At 42.5% G+C, this 26,277-nt stretch overlaps 1 protein-coding gene across 1 annotated transcript; it reads right to left on the bottom strand.

The window, feature by feature from the left end:
* Window positions 1-3,775: 3,775 nt before the first annotated feature.
* STMND1 (stathmin domain containing 1) lies at window positions 3,776-17,908 on the bottom strand. The gene is made up of 7 exons (XM_077808699.1): window positions 17,895-17,908; window positions 17,441-17,549; window positions 15,913-16,090; window positions 12,102-12,250; window positions 11,225-11,237; window positions 4,502-4,620; window positions 3,776-4,102 (listed from the first exon to the last, which is right to left on the bottom strand). The coding sequence occupies exons 1-7, from the start codon at window positions 17,906-17,908 to the stop codon at window positions 3,776-3,778; spliced, it is 909 nt and encodes a 302-aa protein (XP_077664825.1).
* Window positions 17,909-26,277: the final 8,369 nt, after the last annotated feature.

Genomic DNA, 26,277 nt, shown 5'->3' with positions numbered 1-26,277 from the left:
AAATATTTATAAAGAAAATCTACGCATTGTTCTGAGTCTTCATTCTGATCATTTCCTAAAGCGATTGTATTCTGCTAGTAGGCTTTCTTGAAAGACTTTTTAACATTGCATATGCTGCATTGTTAAAATTGTTACAACTTTTCACTTTTACTGCCTTGTACTCAAATAGACTACTACTATAAGAACACAGAAACATAACAGTTGCCATACTGAGTCAGACCATGGTCTATTTTGCTCAGTATCGTGTCTCCGACAGTGGCCCATACCACAGTCTCAGAGGGGAATGTACAGAACAGGGCAATTATGGAGTGTTCCACTCCTGGATTCTGATAGTCAGAGGTTAGGGTTGCCCCGAACATTGAATTGCATCCCTGACCATCTGGGCTAAGACCATTGCTGAACCCATCCTCCGTGAACATATCCAGTTCTTTTTCTGAGCCCAGTTATACTTTTGGCCATCACAACGTGCCATGGCAATGAGCTCCCCAGGTTAGATGTGTGTCGTGTGAAAACATACTTCCTCTTGTTTGTATTAAACCTGCTGTCTATTCATTCCATTGGGTGACTCCTGGGCTGTGTATTGTGTAAAAGGGTCACTAACACTTCTCTGTTCACTTTCTCCACACCATTCATTATTTTATTAGACTTCTATCACATTCCCCTTCAGTCATCTCTTTTATAGGTTCACCAGCCCTAATCTTTTTAGTTTCTCCTCAAAGGAAGTTGTTCCATCCCCTTGATCATTTGTTGTTCTTTTCTGAACCTTTCCCATTATATCCTTTTTGAAATGGGGCGACCAGAATCGGACACTGTGTTCAAGGTGTGGACACACCATGGATTTATGTAGTGGTAGTATGATATTTTCTGTCCCTTTCATAGTAGTTCCTAACATATGGTTAGCCTTTTTGGCTGCTGTTTTTGCTTTGTTTTGTTTTTTAAATGTGTGGGCGAAGCCATTTGGTTAATGAAAACCAGTGTTCTAAGTGAGGCTTGAATTCACAACCTCAGCCGGTCTCCACTCAGCGCTGCTCTATAAGTCCCATGCACTCATCCATTGCGTAACAGGAGCACCCATTGAGCAGAAGTTTTCAGAGAATTATTTATGGTGACTTCAAGATCTTTTTCTTGGATCCCAACAGCTAATTGAGACCCCTTTGTTTTGTATGTATAGTTTGGATTATTTTTCCCAATGTGCATTACTTTGCACTTATCAGCGTTGAATTTAATTTGCCTTTTTGTTGCCCAGTGACCTAGCTTTGTAGGATCCCTTTGTAGTGCCTCGCAGTCTGCTTTGGACTTAACTATCTTGAATAATTTTGTATTGTCTGCAAACTTTGCCACTTCACTGTTCACTCCCTTCTTCCAGATCGTTAATGTATATGTTGAACAGCACAGGTCCCAGTACAGATTAATATTATTCATAGTTGTCACTTTATGCAGTACTTTGTTTGGCTCTCTCCTCCTCCCTTGGCTCCTTCAGGGTATGTCTTCCCTGAAGAGTTTAATTCAAGTGATGGGGCATCTGTGTCTGAGCACTCGGGTTAGCCTAGCCTGGTAGTGAGCAGCCACACTGCAGAACCCTGCTTGAGTTACTATGTGTCCTCACTGGTGCTGCGCTTTCCTGTGTGTGTGTCATTAGGACTTCTGGCGGCATAGCCAATGATTTTTAGCACTGTCTTTGGGAGTCCCAGAAGGCTCTGTCCTTGGCTCATGCTTGAGACATAGTTCTTGGGTGACCTCATTTGCTCAAATCAGTTCAGTCATTGTCATTTTGCTAGGACTCTCCAGTTTATTTCTCCACACTGGAATTGTCTCTGTTCAGTCTTACCTTTGTGATTCTTTCTGCAGTCGTCAGCTTGGATGGCTTGCTACCAACTGATCAGCATTTCCGCCTCAGTATTGCTACTGTTCTCCACTGCTGAAAACTTTCATCCTTTTGGCAACTCATTCTCATGACACTAGGGTAATCTTCTACACTTCCCTCACATCCAGTCCATGACCAAATCTCACACTTTCTCCCTCCATGATACAACAGTTGACAAAGACCTGGTCGAGCTCCCCCTTGTTGGACACACACCAGGCTGCCGTGTGTGGATCCGTGCACTAGAGCCTTGTGCTTTTCAGTTCCCCTAGGTCTGGGTAGGCTCCAGGCACTGTCTCTTTCTTTACTGTTGCAGCCATCCCATTGTTCTGCTTGGGCCACATAACTCAGTTGTTGATGGTTCTTAGTGATTGGCCCATTTACAGGCACACCTCCAGGCACCAGTCCCTCACTCCTTGCCACAAGAAGTATGATTCAAGAATGGAGTAAAGACCATCACAAGGGTTTTAAACATACAGAGATCATGGTCTCAGACAGAATTCAGAGATAAGTCCCCCTTAATCCTCACAATAGCAAACAAAAAGCCCAGCCCTTCTGCTCTCCTGATGGCTAAATCATGTACCCTAATTATCTCCAGCCCCAGCCCCAGCCCCCTGGTTCTCACTGGTGCTCTCCTGATATCCACATTGCCTCCCTCCAACCAGCACAGAATGTTGCCACTAAAACCATCGTCCTTTCCTATTGTTCAGACCCTGTCATCCCTCTGTTTAAATCCCTTTGCTGGCTCCCCATTGCCCTTCACTTTAGGTTCAAACTTCTTGTTCTTACATCAGGGCCATACCCCACTCTGGCCTTGCCTACTATCCCATTCCACCACCCCTGTTACAACCCCTTACCCTTAATTTGCCTTTCTTTATTTACACATGGCCCTGGGCTACAATTCCCTCCCACTCCGTACTTGCTAACCTACCACTCTCTCCTCACTCACGTCCTCCCTAAACAAAGAAATCTCCCACATGCCTTCCTAATAAATTAAAAACATGATTTTAATGGAAGCATCAAGGTGTGTAATGCCAAGACGGAGTAACCAGGTCACTACTTTAACCTGAGCGCTTCCTTGCCCCTCCCTCCTCATCTTTTTTGTTACTTTCAATTGTTGTCACACCTACAGTTAGATTGTAAACTTGTTGTCACAGGGTAGGATGCCCCCTCTAGGGAGGTGGGCTTAGCCCCAACCTGCGATTAATCACCTGCTTCCCAACTGTGTGAGATGAAAGGCCAGCACACGTCTCACTAAGAGGGAGAGCTCTTGAGAGGCTCCTGTAGGAGACCCTGAGTCAGGGAAAGGACCTGAAAGCCACACACCAGCTAGGTGAAAGAGATGTCTGGGGATGCCTGCTCCATAGGCAGCAGCAACAACAACTCTCTGAGGCCAAGTGGCGGGACCTGGTTTACCTGTCGTGATTGATGTTGAACTATGATTGTATTTGAACCATGGATGCATCCTTCAGAACAAGGAAGGAAATATGGACCCTGGTGGGAGCTTCATTAACACACTGGACACCAAGGTGACTCACTCTCTAATATGAGTGGGGAAACTGAGGCAGAGGCAGATTCTGACACTGGGTCTGCAGAAACCCTGTTATATTTGTCTTTTATTTTTATTGTAGGGTGTCAGCGTAACTGAGGGGCTGGGGCAAAATATTCTACTTCCTGTTTGCAGTCCTCTTCTGCTCACAAACTCCATACCTGTGTAACCCAGCAAATTTCAATTCATGCTCTTAACTTTAGGAGGGGAAAATGCAACCAACCCTCAATGCAAAATGGGAGAAAGTTTTATTGTTTTTTTCATTAGACATAGATGAAAATCCAGGCGATGATTGGAACAAATGAGATTTGAATAGGACCCCTACGTTTCAAAGGCTGAATGTGTTTGAGAGAGATTTTTGCTTGTCAGAATGCTTCATTTAAACTGGTGTTATAAGTTGTATCAGACTCCACAGCACCAAAGTGTTCTGAATTGCTGTTTACAATTTCGACAGCTATTTCTTCCTTCTCCAGCAGAGACTCTGTCTCCAGGTTGAATGATAAAGGCTGAACAATTTTTGTATCTTCTTGACCTTCAGAAGTTGAATAGCCTTCCTCATTCAGCTCAGCTATATTTTGATGGGCAATTGCTGGAAAAAGTCTCCTACTCTGAAGTCTTTCTTTCGGTTGCTCTTCTTTAGTCTGAAAAATATATTGCTTTGTAATGGGGTGGGGGGGGGGGGTAGGAATAAACTGTATTTGAACACACACTTTAACAGTTGCTTTTACCTTTCCGTCTGAGTTTAACTGGAATTTTACTCCAACTGATTCAGAATTTGGTCAGTTTGCACAAAAGAAATAAAATGTCTCTCAAAAACTGGGTTTTATGTATTTTGCTGCAGAAAATGGAAAAATGCTATTCTAGAATTCTCCTTTTTTGTCCCTATCTTCAGCACAGTCTTCAAACACTGAAAAACAGAAAAGTTTAACAGTCCTGCAGACATCTGTTGTTGAGAGGGATGCTCCTTCCTGTGACATTGATGTCCATGTTTTACTAGCATTTTTCGGAGATGCAGCCTCCACTAGCTCAGATTTTAAATGGGAGGTGTTTTTTAGAAGACAAAACAATCCTATGCAGCAAAATTAAATTACCTCGCTTCTTTCTTCGGCAGAATTCTTAATGTCCTTCATTGTTAAAGCATTCACTTCCTTCTTTTCGATCTTAAGCTTTTCCAGCTTGGCTGGTGGTTTCTTTAGTGGCTTTTCCAGGGCTTCGCTCTGTCGAAAGACATTTTAAAAAAAATGACAATATCATGAGTGCAGTGGGAGCTGGCACTGGAAGGAGCTGAGTCTCATTCCACTTGTGCTGAGCCCCTTCGTGCCTCTTTGTGAAGAAATTAAGTGGTTAACTTGGACATAAAAAAGGCTGGAAGCAGTGACACATTAAATAACTAGTTTCAGAGTAACAGCCGTGTTAGTCTGTATTCGCAAAAAGAAAAGGAGTACTTGTGGCACCTTAGAGACTAACCAATTTATTTGAGCATGAGCTTTCGTGAGCTACAGCTCACTGTAGCTCACGAAAGCTCATGCTCAAATAAATTGGTTAGTCTCTAAGGTGCCACAAGTACTCCTTTTCTTTTTATTAAATAACTAAAGACTCAATTATGCAGTTTACTCCTGTAGGTGATAACTTACTGAAGTGATAGTTTCATTGTCTCATCCATATTAGTAAGGACAGTACAGTCAGACCCCATGTATTGGGAAGATTAAGCAACTGAAACTGAAGAGGCTTATAAAAGATTTTGTTGTAACTTTATAATCGCTTTAAAAATGTAGTGCTGGTTTTCAATATATGCAAATTAGCAGCCCAGTCTTGTAGCTATCTATTGCTGAGTATAGTGGTTGCTGCTGTGACACTGAAGTCGTGTTTGACAACCTCAGAGACTGAATTCTGCTGTTTATGCCTGTAGGAAGCAGTTGTGCAACCCCACGCTGCTCTGTCGATCTATCTCAACCCTCACCTGGTGTGGGCTATCTCCAGGATGAAAGTTCATTCTCCCATGCCTGTTCTCTCTGTGACCTCCCCTTTGTCAATAACAGTGGGGTTACTTTGGGATGAGAAAACTGGATGGGGACCAGTTATCCATCTTCCAAACAGATAGCAAATGGCAACAAGTTTCTGTCACTTCTGAATTCCAACTAATAACCTCTGGTGAAAAGATCTGTATTCTGTTACTAGTCCCCTGAGTCATCCAGTCACCAGATTCTATCACAAATAACTCTGCAAGTCAGGCCTCCATGTCAGAAGAATCAAGTAATGCAATTAGTATGGAGGATGACTCACTTAATGTGACTGAGGTGGATGAGGAAATCAGTAGGTGACAATAATGGAAGAAATTTGATCTACTGAAGAGACCTTTTGCATGCAAACGATGCACCAAAAACTCATGAACAATGAAAAAAGCTAATGTACTCAATGCTTTTTTTGCCTCTGTCTTCACGAACAAGGTCAGCTCCCAGGCTACTGCACTGGGCAGCACAGCATGGGGAGGAGGTGACCAGCCCTCTGTGGAGAAAGAAGTGGTTCGGGACTATTTAGAAAAGCTCTGGACGTGCACAAGTCCATGGGGCCGGATGAGTTGCATCCAAGAGTGCTAAAGGAGTTGGCGGATGTGATTGCAGAGCCATTGGCCATTATCTTTGAAAACTCATGGCGATAGTGGGAGGTCCCGGACAACTGGAAAAAGGCTAATGTAGTGCCCATCTTTAAAAAAGGGAAGAAGGAAGATCCTGGGAACTACAGGCCAGTCAGCCTCACCTCAGTCCCTGGAAAAATCATGGAGCAGGTCCTCAAGGAATCAATTCTGAAGCACTTAGAGGAGAGGAAAGTGATCAGGAACAGTCAGCATGGATTCACCAAGGGCAAGTCATGCCTGACTAATCTAATTGCCTTCTATGACAAGATAACTGGCTCTGTGGATGAAGGGAAAGCAGTGGACATGTTGTTCCTTGACTTTAGCACAGCTTTTGACATGGTCTCCCACAGTATTCTTGCCAGCAAGTTAAAGAAGTATGGGCTGGATGAATGGACTATAAGGTGGATAGAAAGCTGGCTAGATTGTCGGGCTCAACGGGTAGTGATCAATGGCTCTATGTCTAGTTGGCAGCCGGTATCAAGTGGAGTGCCCCAAGGGTCAGTCCTCGGGCCAGTTTTGTTCAATATCTTCATAAATGATCTGGAGGATGGTGTGGATTGCACCCTCAGCAAGTTTGCAGATGACACTAAACTGGGAGGAGAGGTAAATACGCTGGAGGGTAGGGATAGGATACAGAGGGACCTAGACAAATTGGAGGATTGGGCCAAAAGAAATCTGATGAAGTTCAACAAGGACAAGTGCAGAGTCCTGCACTTAGGATGGAAGAATCCAATGCACCGCTACAGACTAGGGACCGAATGGCTAGGCAGCAGTTCTGCAGAAAAGGACCTAGGGGTTACGGTGGACGAGAAGCTGGATATGAGTCAACAGTGTGCCCTTGTTGCCAAGAAGGCCAGTGACATTTTGGGATGTATAAGTAGGGGCATTGCCAGCAGATCGAGGGACGTGATCGTTCCCCTCTATTCGACACTGGTGAGGTCTCCTCTGGAGTACTGTGTCCAGTTTTGGGCCCCACACTACAAGAAGGATGTGGAAAAATTGGAAAGAGTCCAGCGGAGGGCAACAGAAATGGTTAGGGGGCTGGAGCACAGGATTTATTAGGAGAGGCTGAGGGAACTGGGTTTATTCAGTCTGCAAAAGAGAAGAATGAGGGGGGATTTGATAGTTGCTTTCAACTACCTGAAAGGGGGTTCCAAAGAGGATGGCTCTAGACTGTTCTCAGTGGTAGCAGATGACAGAACAAGGAGTAATGGTCTCAAGTTGCAGTGGGGGAGATTTAGGTTGGATATTAGGAAAAACTTTTTCACTAGGAGGGTGGTGAAACACTGGAATGCGTTACCTGGGGAGGTGGTGGAATCTCCTTCCTTAGAAGTTTTTAAGGTCAGGCTTGACAAAGCCCTGGCTGGGATGATTTAATTGTGGATCGGCCCTGCTTTAAGCAGGGGGTTGGACTAGATGACCTCTTGAGGTCCCTTCCAACCGTGATATTCTATGATTCTGTGACATGTTCAGTTGTCATAAAAACCTAAAATGGGACAAAATGATGCTCTGAAAATGGTCGTCTTATCATTCACGAAGAAGGCCATTCTAACAGTGTCCAAAAGTGGAAACACTAGAGTACCAGGGCCCGAAACTGGGACAGAGGCAGGGTCTGATATTGGGTTTGGGAAGGCCCTGTTATACTTGTCTCTTATTTGTACTGTAGAGTGCCAGCATAACTGAGAGGCTGGGGCAAAAAATTCCAATTCCTGTTTGCAATCCTCCTCCTCCCCACAAACTCCATGCTGTATACCACAGCAAGTTTTAATTCATGCTCTTAGCTTTAGGAGGGCAAAATGCAACCAACCCTCAATGCAAAATGTGAAAAAGTCTTATAGTTTTTTCATTAAACATAGGTGAAAATCCAGGCAGTGATTGGAATAAATGAGATTTGAATAGGACCCCTATGTTTCAAAGGCTGAAAGTTGTTGAGAGAGATTTCTGCTTGTCAGAATGCTTCATTTAAACTGTTGTTATAAGTTGTATCGGACTCCACAGCACTAAAGTGTTCTGAATTGCTGTTTACAATCTCAACAGCTATTTCTTCTATCCAAACTTAAGTGTGGAGACCATAAAAATGGTGAATGGGGAATACATACTCTAACTAAACAGGAAATTCAAACAGCAGAACACTTCCCAACTTGCCCAGCATTCTCACAAATCAGGGAAAAAAAAACAACCTTATCTCCCAGCTGGATTCCTCAGTAAGGGGATATCATAATGGGTTTCAAGGAGTCCACAAATGAATGACACCAATAATGGACAAAGAGGAAATATTAACATGATTGAGGAACACAGTCTATTGACAATTAGGAACTTATAATAAGTGAATCAAATACCTGCAGTTTGCCCTACTTGAAATCCATAGCTTTCCGGTTAATTTATTCTAGCTTCTCTCTTAATGAGATAGTGTTTATTCCTAAAACAGATTTGGAAAGTGGGTATTTTGCTATTAATGATTTAGTTATAATAATTTTTTAAGTGTTCAGCCTTCCTGTATAAATGGCAAGGGTTGGGGGGAAATAGGGGAGTGTGAGTTTTGGACAAAAGTTTTAATGTGACTGTTCCTGAAAGAGGAAGAAACCTCTTCATAGATAAACTCAGCTAAACTCTTTCAAAGCACAGGGAGGAAAATCTATCCTCTCTTGACTCGAGTATTGATGATGGTTATGTTTTTGTGCTGAAATGCTGAAAAACCATCACCTGGGGGATATATCAATGCAGTGCAACTTGGTTATCAGTATTTTAAGTAGTTCTCTTGGTTCTATGATTCCTGTTAGAATTCAATTGACTAATTTATATTGTAGCAGAGAGTGGCTCTCTCTGACATTTATTGCCATAACATTTCTCGCTGTCTCTATCAATGGTGTAGCTCCACTGATGGCAGGAATGCTTAGAATACAGGGCTATCTAGTCAGTGGGTATTTTAACCACAGGCTCACCTAGGTCTGCTCTGTGCAGGGAAAGACAATGTGGTGATTAAAACACTGATGACTCCCAATATTGCTACCCCACAGGCGGAGCTGCATCAATAAGAGCACTATGGGAAATGCTATAAAACAGGGGTGGCCAAACTTACTGACCCTCCGAGCCACATATGACTGTCTTCAGAAGTTCAAAAGCTGGAGGGCACCTGCCCAGCCTTGGGGCTTCAGCCCTGGAGGGGGACGCCTGCCAGGCCTCAGGGCCTCAGCCCCCCAGGGAAGGGGGTCTCACGGCCTCAGCCCTGTGGGAGGCACCTGCTGGGGCTTGGGGCGCCCCACGGGGATGAAGACCTGAGCCCCAGCAGGTGCGTCTTGCAGGGCTGAAGCCCTGAGACCCTCCTCCCCACTGGGCAGGCAAAGGCAATGCGTGGGGGGATACATGGGGATTTTTGCCAGGGTTTGCTGTCCCTGCTCGCTCACATGACAAGGCCTAAAGGGTGTGTAAACTGTTGAGATTAGGCATGTAAGCACAGAAGGGATGGGTTCCTGCTGGGATGGCTCAGTCTTCAATATTTCTCTGCAAACTATTCTTGAAACCAGCTGTGCAAGTCTCTCACAGTGGTGTCTTGTTCATGTGTGTTGTGCACTTCTTTCCTCTCCTTCCATGATTCTAGCGCTGACTCTAGATTTTGCAAGTGCCCCTTGCATTTGTGCCAGGGCAGCTCAAAACTTCAGATCTGAATATCCCCAAATGTTGGGTGATCCAAATCCAGTTTTAAATCATAGAAACACAGTGCTGGAAGGCACTCTGAGAGGTCAACTAGTCCATGTCTAGCACACTGAGGTAGGATCAAGACCTAGACCTAGACCATCCCTGACTTTGGTTAACCTATGCTTCAAAACCTCCAATGATGGGGATTCCACAGTGTCCCTTAGAAGCCCATTCCAGATCTTAACTACCTTTATAGTTAGAACATTTTTTTCCTAATATCTAACCTAAATCTGCCCTGCTGTAGATTAAGCCCATGACTTCTTGTCCTTCCTTCAGTGGACATGGAGAACAGCTGGTGACTCGATGACTCAGGGGACTAGTAATAGAATACAGATCTTTTCACCAGAGGTTATTAGTTGGAATTCAGAAGTGACAGAAACTTGTTGCCATTTGATATCTGTTTGGAAAATGGATAACTGGTCCCCATCCAGTTTTCTCATCCCAAAGTAACCCCACAGTTATTGACAATGGGGAGGTCACAGAGAGAACAGGCATGGGAGAATGAACTTTCATCCTGGAGATAGCCCACACCAGGTGAGGGTTGAGACAGATCGATAGAGTCTGCCCTCCTACATATCACAGGCCACAGAACCTCACCCACCCAGAATTCAGTCTCTGAGACACTCTCTGGTAATACCCCTTTGGGATTATGTTCCCAATCAGCTACTTTACAGCTACGATGGAGTGGGTAGTCTCAGAGGAGATTGCTCTTACAGGATGTAGTGCAGGCCAAGTTCTCCAATGCAACTGAGGAATATTTGATAGTTAACTCCCTCGTGACAAATCTGTGTTCCCGCTGTCAGGCTGCGCAGGAAGGAAGCAGACCCAGCTCCAAATTAAAATATTAAGTGATAAGATGGCTAGAAATGAAAACTGCTCCCTCCAATAAAAAATTTTATTGATTTAAAAAAAATATATCCTTGCGGGAAACAAACAAAGAAACGTCAAAGGAGAACAGATAAAGGTTAGCTGAAGTCAATAAAATGCTACATGTAATCTGAATGTTTGAGTAGCTATTAGTGTGAAAAAAACAATAGAACAGACAGCACTCACTTGGGTGATGAACAAAAAATGCAACCAACTTTAGCCAGAGAGGGGATCAGAGGAAGGCAAACCCCATTCAGATATGCAAAAACCTGCTGGGGGGAGGCTAGGCAAACCTAATCCTTCAAACTCCACAGAAACCCTCAACATCGATTTAGGGCTGTAGCCATCCACTCTCCAGCTGCTTGCCCAGGGGAAGAGATGTTGCACAGGGCATTCTCTCCTTCCATGCCCAGACTTGCAATCTGGATAAGCAAGTACCCAAGTACTTTTTCTTGTACAAAGCTCTAGTTCTTTAATTACACAAGTAGTCAAGACTAGAGCTGGGTGAATGGTTTGCCTCAAACCACAAAACTACTGAAAACTATTCTTGGTTTGGGTTTGAGCTGTGTCCATGAACCACCAGTGGTTTGATCACATTTTGTTTGTATCCACAAACTGTCCATGAGCTTCTTGTGAACTTCCTTTCCCTTACATGTGGATATCCATGAGCTTATCTTGAATCTAGTCCCTAGAATAATGTTTGACAGGAAAAAGAAATTTTGCAGGTACAGGAGGGAAAAGCAGCACCGTATTTTACTAAAATAAATAGTGATACAGATTTTGTTCAAATCTGTGTTTCATAAAAATGAATTTCATTTTTTAAATAAATTTTGGATGTGGGATCCGACATGAATTGTGGATTACTTAGAGACTCAGATATTTGATAAAATCTTGATTTAGCTGTAATTGTCAACCCCAAATAGTAAGACTGAAAGTAGATGATGTCAATTAACTTCTGCCACATATTTGCTGATTTGAGAAACAATTCAGCGATATTCAATTTCCAGTGAGCATTTCTAACAATGGACAATCAGCGCAACTCCCCACCTAAGGCCAGCATGGGGGTGTGCAAACAAATTAACAAAGTTGTGGTCATAGAATCTCAGGGTTGGAAGGGACCTCAGGAGGTCATCTAGTCCAACCCCCTACTCAAAGCAGGGCCAATACCCAATTTTTGGCCTAGATCCCTAAATGGCCCCCTCAAGGATTGAGCTCACAACCCTGGTTTAGCACTCCAATGCTCAAACACTGAGCTATCGGTGAGCTTCCTCTGCATTAAAATTAGCTTCTTAATAGTATATTTCCTGTCATCCGACTTCTTATTTCTAAATCATGTAGGTCCCTCTCTTGAAAGGAGTTTTGTACAGAGCTGCACTAATTGCAATGGGCTCTGTGTGGGTGCAGTGATGGATCAGTATAGAGCTCGTTGCATGATCAGGTCTTTAGTGATTGTCGAAGGTTTTGAATGGCATTGATAAGATACTTGCCTTGACATCTGCTTCTCCATTTCTAAAAGTTGTACTTTGGCTCTTGATTATTCCCTGCATCATCAGCTCCTCAAGGATATCTGATGACTTTTGCCTCTCCCGTTCCTGTAAGTGCATCGGTTTATTGACAAATCCACCACTGAGTAACATGATGTCTTTAAAAAGAAAATGTTTAAAATTATTACTCTCACAGAGCTGAGATCAATTCACCAATTTAATTTCAATGTCACTTCCAATCCTGTAACTTCTCCGTGTATTTATTTACTGAGGGTGCCCAATGCACAAAGCCCTATGCATCACTTAAACTCTGCATTAAGGTTTTAAGTGGTCTTAACTGATGCACTGGCTTTGTGCTGGCCCTCTGCATCGGATGAATTGCACACTGTGGCCTCTTAGGCCAACATTCAGGAAAGCATCCCTATTCAGGAAAGCACTTGCACTTGAGGATATGCTGAGGTCCCATGGAAGTCAATATTTACATGCTGTCCTGAACTGGGCCTTAGTGAGTCCTTGTAATTCAGATTTTAAAAGATTCATTGAGCCAGTTAGAAAACTCTACCAGTTTTGGATGAGATTAGATTATCCATTAACAATGAGCTTTCTATAGATCATTGCCCTCTATGAAACAGAAACAAAAACCTTTCACATGCTTCCAGGACCTATATTTCATTGTAAGAAAGTGTATACACTTGCGTCTGATTACATTTGTTTTCTGTATTAATTATATATTTATAAACAGCAATTAAGAATAAAAAATATTTTGATAACCCTTCTAAACTGCTGTTAGGTTTCCACACATTAGACATGAATGATAAACAAGGAAGCACTTTGTTGCCAAGATAGATCAGGTTTGCATCCCTTGGTTTGCAATTACACCATCTACATTAGCAAAAGTGAGGGCTTTTATGAGATGACTTGGACCACATCAGAATCACAGTTATTTGACATCTGTCACTTTTTCATGAGTGGTGTGAAAATCCGATTGATGTATTTTATTGTGAGAAAACAAGAACAGTAAGCCTGTACAGGGTTAGTTTTTCAGAATATTGAGATCATACCTGCCCAAAGATGACTTTAGCAATCATCTGAAGCTGTCACCGAAAAATCATAGGGGGCCAGCCTTCCAACCAGCTTCCAAAAATGTGCCAGCAAAAACAGGCTTATGTGCTCACAGACTAAGTGGGCTAAAAGGATATGTACTCTTTCAGTTAACGAAGGGCCATATTGGGTAATACCCTGTCAGGGTTCCCCTCCCCCCCCCCCCCCCGAACTCGAGGGTACAGATGTGGGGACCCACATGAAAGACCCCCTAAGCTTATTTCTACCAGTTTAGGTTAAAAACTTCCCCAAGGCACAAATCCTTCCTTGTCCTTGGATGGGTACTGCTGCTACCACCAAGTGAGTTAGACAAAGATTCAGGAAAAGGACCACTTAGAGTTCCTGTTTCCCTAAAATATTCCCCCAAGCCCCTCCACCCACTTTCCTGGGAAGGCTTGAGAATAATCTACCAACCAAATAGGTAAACCAGATTATTAAAAAACAGAACTTTATTATAAAGAAAAAAAAGTAAAAGAAGCACCTCTGTAAAATCAGGATGGAAGGTAACTTTACAGGGTAATCAGATTCAAAACACAGAGGATTCCCCTCTAGGCAAAACTTTAAAGTTAAAAAAAACAGGGATAAACCTCCCTCTTAGCACAGGGAAAATTCAAAAGCTAAAACCAAAAGATAATCTAACGCACCTTGCCTTATTTACTTACTCTTTTGCAATATTGAGACTCATTTTAGGATGATTTTAGGAGAAGGAGTTTTCTGACCTGATGCTTCTCTGCTTCCCCAGAGAACACACAAACAAAGAGCACCAACAAAGCCTCCCCCCGTCCCCAGATTTGAAAGTATCTTCTTTCCCCATTGGTCCTTTTGGTCAGGTGCCAACCAGGTTATTTGAGCTTCTTAACCCCTTACACGTAAGGAGGAATTCTAGGCTGCCTTTAGCTGTATGATTATGACATACCCCTTTAAAATTAACATTTTCCAAGCAATGAGTTAGCCACTCCCAACTTCCTTTTGAAGACCCCCTCTGAACTGTAATCTCAAAAGTATCATTGGTCTTTTATTCTCTTTTACTTTATATTTCTAAATGAGTGACACTCTATGACTAGCTTAGCAATTTTTGGCCAGTGTGTTCGCAGGCACACATGTGCAGGTAAGGAAAACCCTTTGTCTGCGTGCTGTTGTATATATGGGAGCATACTCAATAGTGTGTGTGAAAAACAAGCATGCATTTGTGTGTTCAGCAAACTTTCTGGAATGCAGGACCTTGATGTCTTGGGAACAAAAATTATATTTGGTTGTTCTGTAACAAAAAATTAGGAAATGTGTATAATGCCCATTATAATAGGCCCCATAAAAGTATTTTAAATATAGCAAGAAAAATGACAAAAGATGTAATCACATTGACATTTTCTCAACATATTTCACTTACTACTGTGATCAAAACTATGATTCATTATGTAAAATATAAAGCAATGTTTAATTGTATGATTTCAACAGTGGAGAGAGGGACAAATATGAAGTTAAACATAACCAAAACATTATGTTTATCACAAAATATGAATTAAATTATTAGTACTACAATCCATATTTATAAAGCACTCAACCCTCAGAGTGTGAATGCTAGTAATAATTGTTTGTGCTTACATAGCATTTTTCTATTGAAGGGCTCCAAGTATTTTCAGTGAGGGCAAATAAAGTTTGCTGTAACGACTTTGACTTACGTATTTCCTTAATTGTGTGTGTGTGTGTGTGTGTGTGTGTGTAAAAAACATGTTACCCCAAAACACAATTTTACCCATTTAGATTTATCAATCTAGCTATATATCTTACACAGAAAGTTCTCAGGCAAATAGAGCTGTTTAATTTTAAAGTGGAGGAAATCAAGAGACATGGGAATGGAATTTAAGTTGTTTTTAAAAAGCAACAAACTCCAGTATTTATTCTTTTAATGTTCACTTGGAAACACTGTTTTATTACAGACCTTGCTTGTGACAAAGAACAGTTACTTTAGACTTTCAGTTTGACTAAGTATGTTTATGAAATTCAAACCATTCTTAGTACTTAGAAGACAGGCAAATAGGGGATTTAAACGGCAAAATAAGTGTTTTAATGTGTACCAATGTCTGCTGTTAGTTTAGCAACTCTTACCACTGCTAAAGTATCTTAAACTTATACAAGGGCCAAAGCTGAATGTTCCCTTTTGCACTTACACAGTCTGGGGTAGATCCTCGGCTGGTGTAAATTTACATAGCTCTATTGCCTTCACTGGAGCTATGACAGTTTTCACCAGCAGAGGATCTGCCCCTAAATGTTTATTTCCATTTTGTTCCTTAATTTTAATGTGAATTTAGTGCATGTGAAAGGCCAAACTACTCCCCTGTTTAGCCACAAAACCGGAACAACACTGGCAGGGTCAATGCCAATATGTCACAACCCTGTCTGGGAGGAACGGGACCTTTTGTAGGAGCGATGTGGGAGTTCATTCTCCACAATCCATTCAACAAGCCTTTCAACAAGGGTGAAAATTACTGTCTGTTACAATTGTGAGAATTGAGTCACACAGAGGAAAAACCGGTAATTGGATATTACTGACTTGGGTCAGATTTGAATAACTGATTAGGGAGAGCAGCCCTGCAAATGCTTGGAGTCAATGGGACATTACAATGCACTGTGTAGTAACTGATTGCAGCAGTGGGCTCAAAGGGCTGAATGGCTCTGTATCTCCTTCCTTTTGGTTGCTATGAGGTTTTTGGTTGTTTACCTGTGTTTTGCCTGTTATTTTTTTCTCTAAGAGAAGGTAACCTTTCCGGACCTTCCCCAGGTGAATTTCCCCCACTGAGTTCATCAAGTTTTACTCCACTGTTTAAGCTGGCTTTTGACACAGTGGACCAATCCTGAAGGGTGGAGCCAGCTGCTCTCTGAGATGGGTCATTATTAGCCTGCAAGAAAAAGAAATAAATACATGAGAAAGGCACTTTGGGAAATTTAATGCCATTTATAAGCAGACGGTTCCTAAAATAGCTCCATAAAACTATCAGGCTTAGAGCGGAGCAGAACCCAGCTCTGCGCATCTGTGCTGCTCCTGAAATGTCCTGACAGTGAGCCATATTTTCTCACAGATTATCAGCTATGGTAATGAAATGAAGAAGAATTTCAAGAACGGAAGCAATGACCTCACATCTGGCTGTGTCCTTGATCACATTAAAAGATAAAGTCTTGAGACAATTCTAAATTAAGCTTTGTTTGGAAATATGTAGGAAGATGTGACCACAATAAACATTCAGGAGTCTTAAATTGTCACTTACTAAGGATGCCATTCTGCATGCCTTCCTCATTCTAAACTCAGTGGCAGCTTCGGGTGTCCAAGGAATGCAGGATTGGGCCCTAAATGTATTTTATTTATTTATGCTTTTGGTTGTAACTCTGCAATAGCAAGAAGGGCAACAATCGTGTGCTCCATTTTATGGCAATTAAGCACGATCCCAGCAAGTGGCTAAGGCAGCCCTTGGTTGGGCAAAATTTCTGTGCCCCTCTGTTACGCTGTGTCCATGACAGTGTGCAGCTGGTACTGACAAGGCTGGTGACAGGGCAACGCCTGCAACCGGACTCTCCCCATTACATGCTGCTCGGAGTGCCACTCTCCTGCACTCGTGCCCTTCCTCTTTTCTAAGAGGAGGATGACACAGGACACATTTGCAACTTCCTTCAAGGATAGGACACAAACCCTGTAAAGGAAGTTGCGCACCTGCTGCATACAGAACACACCATTGAACCCAATGAAACTAAAAAAATTTCCCTGCATGTGGTGGCGAGTTCATTGTCCACTCCCGTAGCACAATGTAACCTCTCAAAGCAGGTGGGCAAATATGCAACATACCATCTTCATGTGCACATGCCACTCCAGAGTCCCCTCAGGTATTGTAATATATAATCTTCTGGGTCAGACTGACCTACACATACGTGATCATTCATCACTGATGTGGAAGGTGCAACTAAAGGGATCTAGCACCCTTATTTAGAGGAGTGAGGGAGCGTATTAAAAAACCCTTCCAACCCCCATAAAGAATCGTTAAAATCAATAAACTCATATCCACAGACATACAGTCCGCCTTGTCTGTGCCCCTGCAATGCCAGGCTTGCACCAGCTTGGGTAAACTCTGTGTTAAGGGCTGATATAAAGAGTTGCCCAAAGGGAGCTTTTTTTCTTTCTTCCTACTTACCGACCTACCTACCCACTCAGGCTTCTCCTGTAACATTCTGTTCCCCATCTGCTTGGGAAAAGTTGTTACCTGGGTCTTGGCTTCCCAGCCATTTGGCAACTCCTTGACTGATGGTTGCACCATCTCTACCTTGCTCGAACTGCCGCAGCCCATGGCAAGACTGTGACCACCTCTTTCTCTTGGTTTGAAGGTCCAGGAGGAGCTCGGCTTTGCACGGTCACTAGGGACTCACGCAGTTGCCTGGGTCCGTTGCTACAATAAATGACAACACAAAAGGTTTCCTCCTAGAGTTTGGAACATTGTAGTACATACACATCATCTTTGTCCAGGTGATCTCACCTTAGGTTGAGAGGGAACCTGGCTTTCCTGTGCCAGCCGCGGGCACTGGAGTGACAGCAGCAAGTTTGTGCAGGTCACACAAGGGGGAAGGATACCTCCAAGCTTTTTAAAGGGGAAAAAAAGAGAGACATTTTAATGTAACTTTTTCCTTTACTGCAATTTCTGCCCAGATTCCTCCCATCACCTGTGATTGTCCATCGTTTTTAGTAATGGCAAAAGATGCAGAAACTAAATGCCACCCAACGTAGAATTCCAAGGATCATATTGTGGGTTATGTTACTGTAATTTGTTGGCAAAACTTCTGCATTCCAGGAAGAGGTAATGTAGTCCAACAGAGAAGGAGATCAGCGAACACCAAGGATAGAACTTTCCAATATATGTTGGAAATGCCAAAGAGCCTAATGATTTTTGTTTGTTTCTACCATCCATAGGGTTAGGTGAGTTTCCAAATGTAAAAGAATACACAGTCCTCGCCTCAAAAATCTTATATGAGAAAAGATAACAGAGAAGTGGTAGGGAAGAGAAGTACAACATGCAAGTAAAGTGATGAAGGTGATAACCTATTATGTCTTGGTAAAGCAATGTTTTGATAACTCACTGTTTTGTTTCTAAAACAAGTGTATTATCTCCCAATATCCATAAAGCTGCTATAATCAGCCATTTAGTTTCTTGTGAGCACCGAGAATTTGCTATTCGTTTTTAAAATCCCCCTCCCGTCTTTTTTTTTTTTGGGGGGGGGGGGTATGTTTTAATCTCTTACTGAGAGCCAGTGAGGAGATTTTCACTTCTAGAGACCTGAATCACAAAATAAAAAAGGGTTTGTGGGCTTCTTCAGGTTCATATCACAAAACCCACTACGAAGATTTCCATAATTATCTCCTTTAGAACTGAAGTAGCAGGGGCATTCTGGGTAGATGGAACTGCATGGAGATGTTTACATGACACATGCGTATGTACTTTGTGCCAGTCAGTGGGGTTAGTCCATATGTGAGGATCACGTGAACCGCAAAAGTAAAGGAGAATGCCTGCAAACTAAAGTTGCCAATAACTTTCATCTGTGAATCCAGAGACCCCTGAGATGCAATCCAATTTCAAGGAAATTATCTCTCTTCTGATGTTAAATTCTGTTCTCCTTTTATATCAATGCAACTCCATTGGAGATTGGACTTTTGGGGTAGCTTTTGATTCACAGGGAGTGTGGGCTTAGCTCAATAAAAAAAATTACTTTTTGTTTTTCCAGCAAATGTTTATAGAATGTATGTGATCATAATATAATATGATTGCAATGTTATTTCTTATTAGTATATTAATTAGCATGAATCACAGTATACTATGCGGATCTGGTTGCTTGTTTGCTTTTGTGATTAAGCACTTGCAATGATAACAATGCAGTATCAAAAGATTTTTTAAAAATCCATAAACAATTATTTACTTAATCTTAACAATAAGCCACAGATCTTTATATTTGTTCTTTCAACAACAAAATAGTAAAGTTTGAGACTAGAAATTGAATGTAAATAACTAAACACAGAAAGTTGATTTAAACATAAGTCTAAAATCTCAGGTTATTATATAATCGAAATCAGGAATGCTTTCTGACTCATGCTTCTGCATTTTGTAGATCAAGTTGTGCTTGATAGTGGTATGTAAAGAGAAAGCAAGATAAATGACAATAGAGAAGACACAGTGAGTATTTTACATAGCCTGAAACAAATTGTCTGGCAGTTTGCATATGGTCATATTTATGAAGTGAAAAGAACCTTGCTCATTAGTATGTGGACACTTAAAACCTGATCCTGGAAAGACTTCAGGCTTATCTTCACTACTGGGATAAGTCGACTTAAGCTACCTGAATAATGTAGCTGGAGTTGAGGTATCTTAGGTCAACTTGCCCTGGTGTCTTCACTGTGCTGTGTCGATGGGAGACGCTCTCTGGTCGACTTACCTTACTTTTCTCAGAGAGGTGGAGTACTGGGGTTGCCCAGAGAGCACTCTTTACTAGACCCTCTAAATCGATGCCCGTTGCATCGATTGCAGCAGCATGGATCTCCCCTGTACTGAGGACAAGCCCTTATACACATACTTAGCCTTAATGCACTCTACTTGGAAGTCCGTAGGAGCTGTAGGCTTTCACTAGGGGCTGTGCAAATGGTCTTACAGGATTTGATCCTACACTTACTGAAGTCGATACCAAAGTTCCCATTAATTGTCGAGCATTAATTGTCCCCGCTTGACTCGGCATTGGTGAGACCTCAGCTGGAGTACTGTATCCAGTTCTGAGCTTCACACTTTAGGAAAGATGTGGACAAACGGGAGAGGGTCTAGAAAAAAGCAAAATAAAAAAAGACAAAAAGTTTAGAAAACCTGACCTATAAGGAAAGGTTAAAAATACTGCGCACATTTAGTTTTGAGCAAAGAAGACCAAAGGGGGATCTGTTAACAGTCCTCAAATATATTAAGGGCTGTTAATTTGCTAGGACAGTGATCAGTTGTTCTGCATGACCACTGAAAGTAGGACAAAAAGTAATGGATTTAATCTGCAGCAAGGGAGATTTAGGAAAGTCTTTCTAACCATAATGGTAGTTAAGCTCTGGAATGGGCTTCCAAAGGAAGCTGTGGAATCCCCATCATTGGAGGTTTTTAGGAACAGCTTGGACAAACACCTGTCAAAGACAGTCTAGATATACTTGGTCCTGCCTCAGCACAGGGGACTGGACTCGATGACTTCTTGACGTCCCTTCCAGCCCTACATTTCTATAATTCTGTGATTAATGAGGCTGGATCACAGTGTGTAAATTTAAGCACATTCATAAGTCTTTGCCGGATCAGGGCCTTAAAGCGTTCTGTAGAGGTGGTTGAAAAATGTGTGTGCACATTGGGGCGGAGGGGACAGGAGTTTTCCATCGGGAAAACAGGATGCCTTTCTTTAAGAAGGTAAGTCCATAGAACAGGAGGGCTTGTGTGAGGTACAGAAGTTGAAACAGAAGAGAGAAAAGAAGAGCAAGGCCAATATTTAGCAGTCAGAGGGGAAAAAATACAAACTACTTCTTTTTTTAAAATCAAAAGCCTTTTTATGTCTTGTGAAAATGAAAACAAAAGCCAAATCTGTGGGATATGTATGTTGGAAAAAAAATCACGGTAAAATCAAAAGCAACTTTTTTAGTAATTGCTGGGGTTGAGTGAAGGAAATTGAAATACAGCAGAACCTCAGAGTTACAAAGACCTCAGGAATGGAAGTTGTTTGTAACTCAGAAATGTTTGTAACTCTGAACAAAACAAAATGTGATGGTTGTTCTTTCAAAAGTTTACAACTGAACATATACAGCTTTGAAACTTTACCATGCAGAAGAAAAATGCTGCTTTCCCTGAATTTTTTTTATAGTTTATGGTTAACACTGTACTGTATTTGGGGTTTTATTTTTGTCTCTGCTGCTGCCTGAGTATGTACTTCTGGTTCCAAATGAGATATGTGGTTGACTGGTCAGTTCGTAACTCTATGGTTTGTAACTCTGAGGTTCTACTGTATATACTTTATAAAGAGTACACACAATTTCCCAAGCAGTTTAGTGGCTTGCAAGCTGGTTGGGCATATTGGACAGGAGTCAGGACATCCCAAATGCATATGACCTTTGCCACCCTGTCATGTGGCGTGGCCCTTTATGATCTGGGAGGTCTGATATATACAACGACCTAGGACATATTGGTAGAGAGGAAGTGGTCCTGAGAATAAGTAATGTGTGTGGAAATCCCATTACTGTTTCTTTAAGGGCCTGGGACCAGGAGCCTCGCAGAGTGAGCAGAGCAAGGCTCCCCTCTCTCCGAGCCAGATGGGATGAGCTACAGGAAGGGACCCATCAGATATGCTGCCGCCTCCCTCCTAGCAAGAAAAGGCTTATCTGCTGTACCCTCTGAGCCTGAGATTAATTGGGGAAAAGAGGCAGCTGAAGGAGAAGCTTGTCAAGGCCTTATTGCTGGCCTAAGTTACAACTCCAGCTGCAGGGAAGAAAGTTGGGGGACTCCTGTCTGAAGGTGAGACAGAGGAACTGCCTAAATTACAACTCCCAGCTCCAAGGAGGAGATCTAGGGGCTGCTGTCATGAGAGGGATTGTTTGAAGTACAACTCCAACTCAAAGAAGGGGGCTGGGAATCCTCCTGAACAGGGACAAGAAAAACCTACCTGGATTCTTATATGAACCCACAGTGGGCATGAACTTGAGCGACTAAAGAAGCGGGAGTTACCCTCTGTAGAAAGAATTAATAAACCAGAGCTCCTCTCCTCCCCCTGCCAGCTTTCAGTCCTGCCCTCCTAAACTGTTGTCCTCAACTGTTCCCCCACACCAGTCCATCTCTTGTCCCATCAGCATTCAAATCAAACTGCTTCCTTCTCCATGCTCATTGGTGGGAGGGAATGGTCACTGAGAGCACGGAAGAGACAGGCTCCCTGCTCTCAGATCAGGTGCCTAAAATTTGAAGTCTGGGCTTAGCATGTGCAAACTATGATTTTTTTTTTTAAAGGCTTATAACTTGGCCAAATTTGGGTGGATTTTCACGGGCACCAAAAAGCACATCTCTGACAGAAAGGTCATTGTTCTGCCAAATTTCAAAGTAAAGTTGCTAAAGCTTCTTAAAGAAAAGGTCACCAGAATTTTTTAACATTGACAAAGCCATTTATTTTTCCCGTCTCTGGTCTTGGAAACAAATGAAATTTTTTGGCTGAAATTTTTCAGAAAACATCAGCCTGAGGCAGACATCTGGTGTGGAAAATTTCAGCCCAAACAGTCAAAGCTGGGAAAAGTTACAAACAACTTAAAACAGGGTTTTACAATGGGTGTGTCCAGCAACCTCAATAATAGGTGGTTTAAATATGCCTGGTTTAAATAGAGTTAAAAGCATCCACACTGCATCCTAATTTGACTAAATCCGTTTTTAAGCACAGTGCAACATTGAAAATAGACAAGGCCTCAGTCAGCAGGAATGGGGCTCCCTCCCCAGTCTCACTTTCTTGGGGGCTCTGACTCCAAAGATCTTTGGGGCCCTCTCACTCTTACTCTGCCACATATACAGGAGGCTCAGTAGGGATTACTGCTAACCTCGTTCATCTGTATCCATGGGGTCTAGGGGTTGCCAATTTTGGTTGGACATATTCCTGGAGGTTTCATCAAGTGACATAATCTTTAATTAAAGATTAATCTTTAATTCCGGGAGACTCCAGGTCAATCCTGGAGGCTGGCAACCCTCATGAGATCACTGTGGAGGCAGTGGAAAGGACCTATAGAGACCTTGTCAGCAGCCTGGGGCAGCTAATGAATCCATCTTACTGAGTTGCCAGGATAAGTCATACTGGGGCCGAGCTCCCCTCCAGGGCAGTAAGGACATCACATCTTTTAAGGATTGGCCCAGTGGGCGTTAAAGGCATTCAGAACCACCCCAGAGATGCTGAACACTTAACAGGGGTGAGCCTTAAAGAAGGGTCTGGTCCCAGGTTTGACCTTTGAGAGAGTTCGGTTGCAGCTTTTCTGGGTGGCTGCAGCATGCACAGAGCTGATTGCTGTCAGTGCAGCTGAAATCCGTTCCCTGGCTAGCACTGGCAGTGTGTGTACGTGTTGTATATCAGTGCTGTATTTGATCCCAGTGCTGTGTGTAATCTCTCCATGGTGACTGCATCGCATTCATGGCTATTTAAGGAGTGGGGGGAAGGGGAGTTTGGGTTTTCTGCCAGACTTCCCACTCAGGTAATTACATTTCTGCCGGCAGTCTTTTCCTGTAGCTTCAGCTGAAGAAATCATTTTTCCTCACTCCCACTCCCAAAAGCTCCTGGCATGGAATTGCTGCTGGGTATCTATAACCTAGCAGTAGCCACACTGCTGTGGTAGATGAAGTGGTCCTTGCCTGTACGTCATTTATTATAGACTTGTCCCTAGTGAGGAGTGCTGTATCAAATCAACACACTCCATCGCTCCCATCCTCCAGTGTCTGACTGTAGCATAACAAGTTGGTCCTGCCAGTTACACTGCTAGATGTTATTCAAGCAGCCAGTTGGAAGCTGGTGAAGAGATTATCGAGAGCCAAGACAAAACCATAAGGGGAGAGAGGGATTTCTCACTGAACAGATATTAAGTAAAAGTCTTTATATGTCTTTGAAACCCACTAGCTAGTTTTTTTTTCTTCTGTACATAAGCAATATTGGTGAGAGGTAGTAGTAGGTGATTAATTAGTTACCAACTTCTTCCACCTTGCTTTAGCTCACCACAGTGTTGTAAACACTGTATATCTGAGACATCTGTGTCTTAATACTAAAAACCAGCAGAGGGCAACGATATCTCAGTGATAACAACAGCAAGTACATGACAGCAATTGTGCTAATATTAACTGCACTTATGTTAATATAATGGTAGTATCATACTGTAGTATTTTCTAGCACAGTATTAGTATAGAAATAATATTAAAGAGACAGTGTCAGGTAGCTTTGGTCCCAAATTTAGATTTAGTAAATACATTTTTTAAAAGTAGTAATTTTCTGCAGTTAGTGTCCATTTCAGCAAAGCATATGCTTATATTCCTCCTTATTCAGCAAAACACTTAAGCACTTGCTTAACTCCCTTTGAAGTCAAGTTAAGCATGTGCTTTGCTGAATCATAGATTTACAGATTCCAAGGCCAGAAGGGATCATTGTGATCATCTAATCTGACCCACATAACACAGGCCATAGGCTTTCTCTGAATTAATTCCTGTTTGAACTAAAGCATATCAGAGCCTTACATAGAAATGTAAATCCGATGAAGTGAGCTGTAGCTCACAAAAGCTTTTGCTCAAATAAATTTGTTAGTCTCTAAGGTGCCACAAGTACTCCTTTTCTTTTGGCACTTTCCTGACGTTAGTGAGATAAGACTTTCAACACCCAGGAGGTAGATAGTAAGCAGAGCCAAGCACATTCCGCAGCAAATTATTTACTCATGGATTTAGCCTCTCTCCATCTACTTAACAAATGATTACGTGCAGATTGTGATGTTCCCAAATGCACTTGTTCAGGTTTACTAAATGAATGTTGTGGTGTGTGGGGGGAGGGTTCAAATACTCTGTGGATTGGTCATGAATAGTTCGCTGGTAGCTATCGATCCTCAAAACTCAAGATGTTTTAGTTAACTGTAATTGGTCACATAAGTCACGTGCTACTGTTTGTTTCCCTGATTGGCTGGGCATAACTCTTATAATCAGTAGGGATGCATGAAGGAGCCACTGGGGCTTTGAGTCCATCATGGAGACACCGTGGTTTAGTGAGAGGCAGCAGATAAGCAGGATTTGAGAATCTTAGAAATGTTCAATGTTTCCTTTATGGGCCACACTGACCTTGCCCAAGGCATTAAGAACAAGTTGTTATTCTTAGAAAAAGCAGGCTACTGTACTATTTATTGGTCAGGGGCACAATTTAAATGTAATCTTTTGTCATTCTATTCACATGAAGTAACAGTGTGTATGTGATGCTAGTTTAAAGAGTGACTTTGAATCCCTGTCCATCTCATTTAATTGCCATGTGGCAGGACTCTGAGGAGGGGCTGTTGGTAGCTAAGTGTAAGTTAGGGCAGCCATCAGGCTGCCCTAAATTATTCTGAGGGCCAGATTGGTCCCTGCCTGGCCATAGGATTGAGTTAAGATAAATATGGCCCAAAAAGTTACTAAATGATGCTTATCTGAAGCGTGCCCCTCCAATCTTGTCTGCATCCAGTTCAGTTTCTTTCTCCCAGTTCAAACTGACCCTTGACCCCCCTCTCCCCAGTGATGCTGACTGACTCCCAGCGTCTCTCAATTCTCAACCCAGATGTTTCTTTTATCTTCCCGATCACAGCAGGCCCTTTTACCTTTGCTGAAAATCCCCAATCTAAATCTCAGTGTGTCTGTTAGTCTCTACTGGGCTTGAGCTGCCAACTGTCTTCAAATTGGGGATGCTCCGGGGCTCCACAGGAACACTCTGCTTCTGATCCTGCAGCATCCCCACAGACCACGAGATATGAAGGCAGCAACTGGCTTAGTGGAGACATTCACCATGGATTTTTTTGGAATATCAACATAAGCAAAGTTGGGGAGGGGCAAAACGTCCTTGCATTGGATATGTGGCGGGCAGGAGAGGGTTTAAAAGGCCTCTGTTCAGTTTGTTTTCAGGGTCAGTATTTTTCCTCCCCAAAATGAGAGGATTACATCATTCTGATAGAGATAGAGGTAGCCAGGTTTCCTGGAATGTTGTGCTTATTTGATTCTGGAGGTGCAGAAACATGCAGAGTGCTCCAACACCAATGCTGAAGTGCCCAAAGATGAAGTGGAAGCTGCAGTAGGATCTCGTTACTAGTTCTTGGCCCAAATGAAACACCCCGATGATGTGTGGAATGCAGGGGATATCAGAATCTGAACCCAGACCTGCATCTCATGGCTGGCCATATCCTTGTAATGGGGCATACCAAAGCCTCACATTTGAACAGATAGGGGGTTCAATATCAGGATCTAAATTTTGCAACTATGCTACATTTCTCCTCCTTTGGGTCCAGATGGAGCCCAGCTGTTCTGTAGGTGAGTGG

This window comes from Eretmochelys imbricata, chromosome 2 (genome assembly GCF_965152235.1).
Source record: "Eretmochelys imbricata isolate rEreImb1 chromosome 2, rEreImb1.hap1, whole genome shotgun sequence".
Taxonomy (NCBI): Eukaryota; Metazoa; Chordata; order Testudines; family Cheloniidae; genus Eretmochelys; species Eretmochelys imbricata.
This window is presented reverse-complemented; position numbering and strand designations above follow the sequence as displayed.

What these genes read in the sequence shown, in the direction of transcription:
- STMND1 (XM_077808699.1), bottom strand. An exon ending in AAATAACAGGCAAAACACAG is followed by an intron (nt 12,251 to 15,912) that starts GTAAACAACCAA and finishes TTCTTTTTAAAG; the next exon opens with ACATCATGTTACTCAGTGGT. An exon ending in CTGCCGAAGAAAGAAGCGAG is followed by an intron (nt 4,103 to 4,501) that starts GTAATTTAATTT and finishes GTTCAAATACAG; the next exon opens with TTTATTCCTACCCCCCCCCC.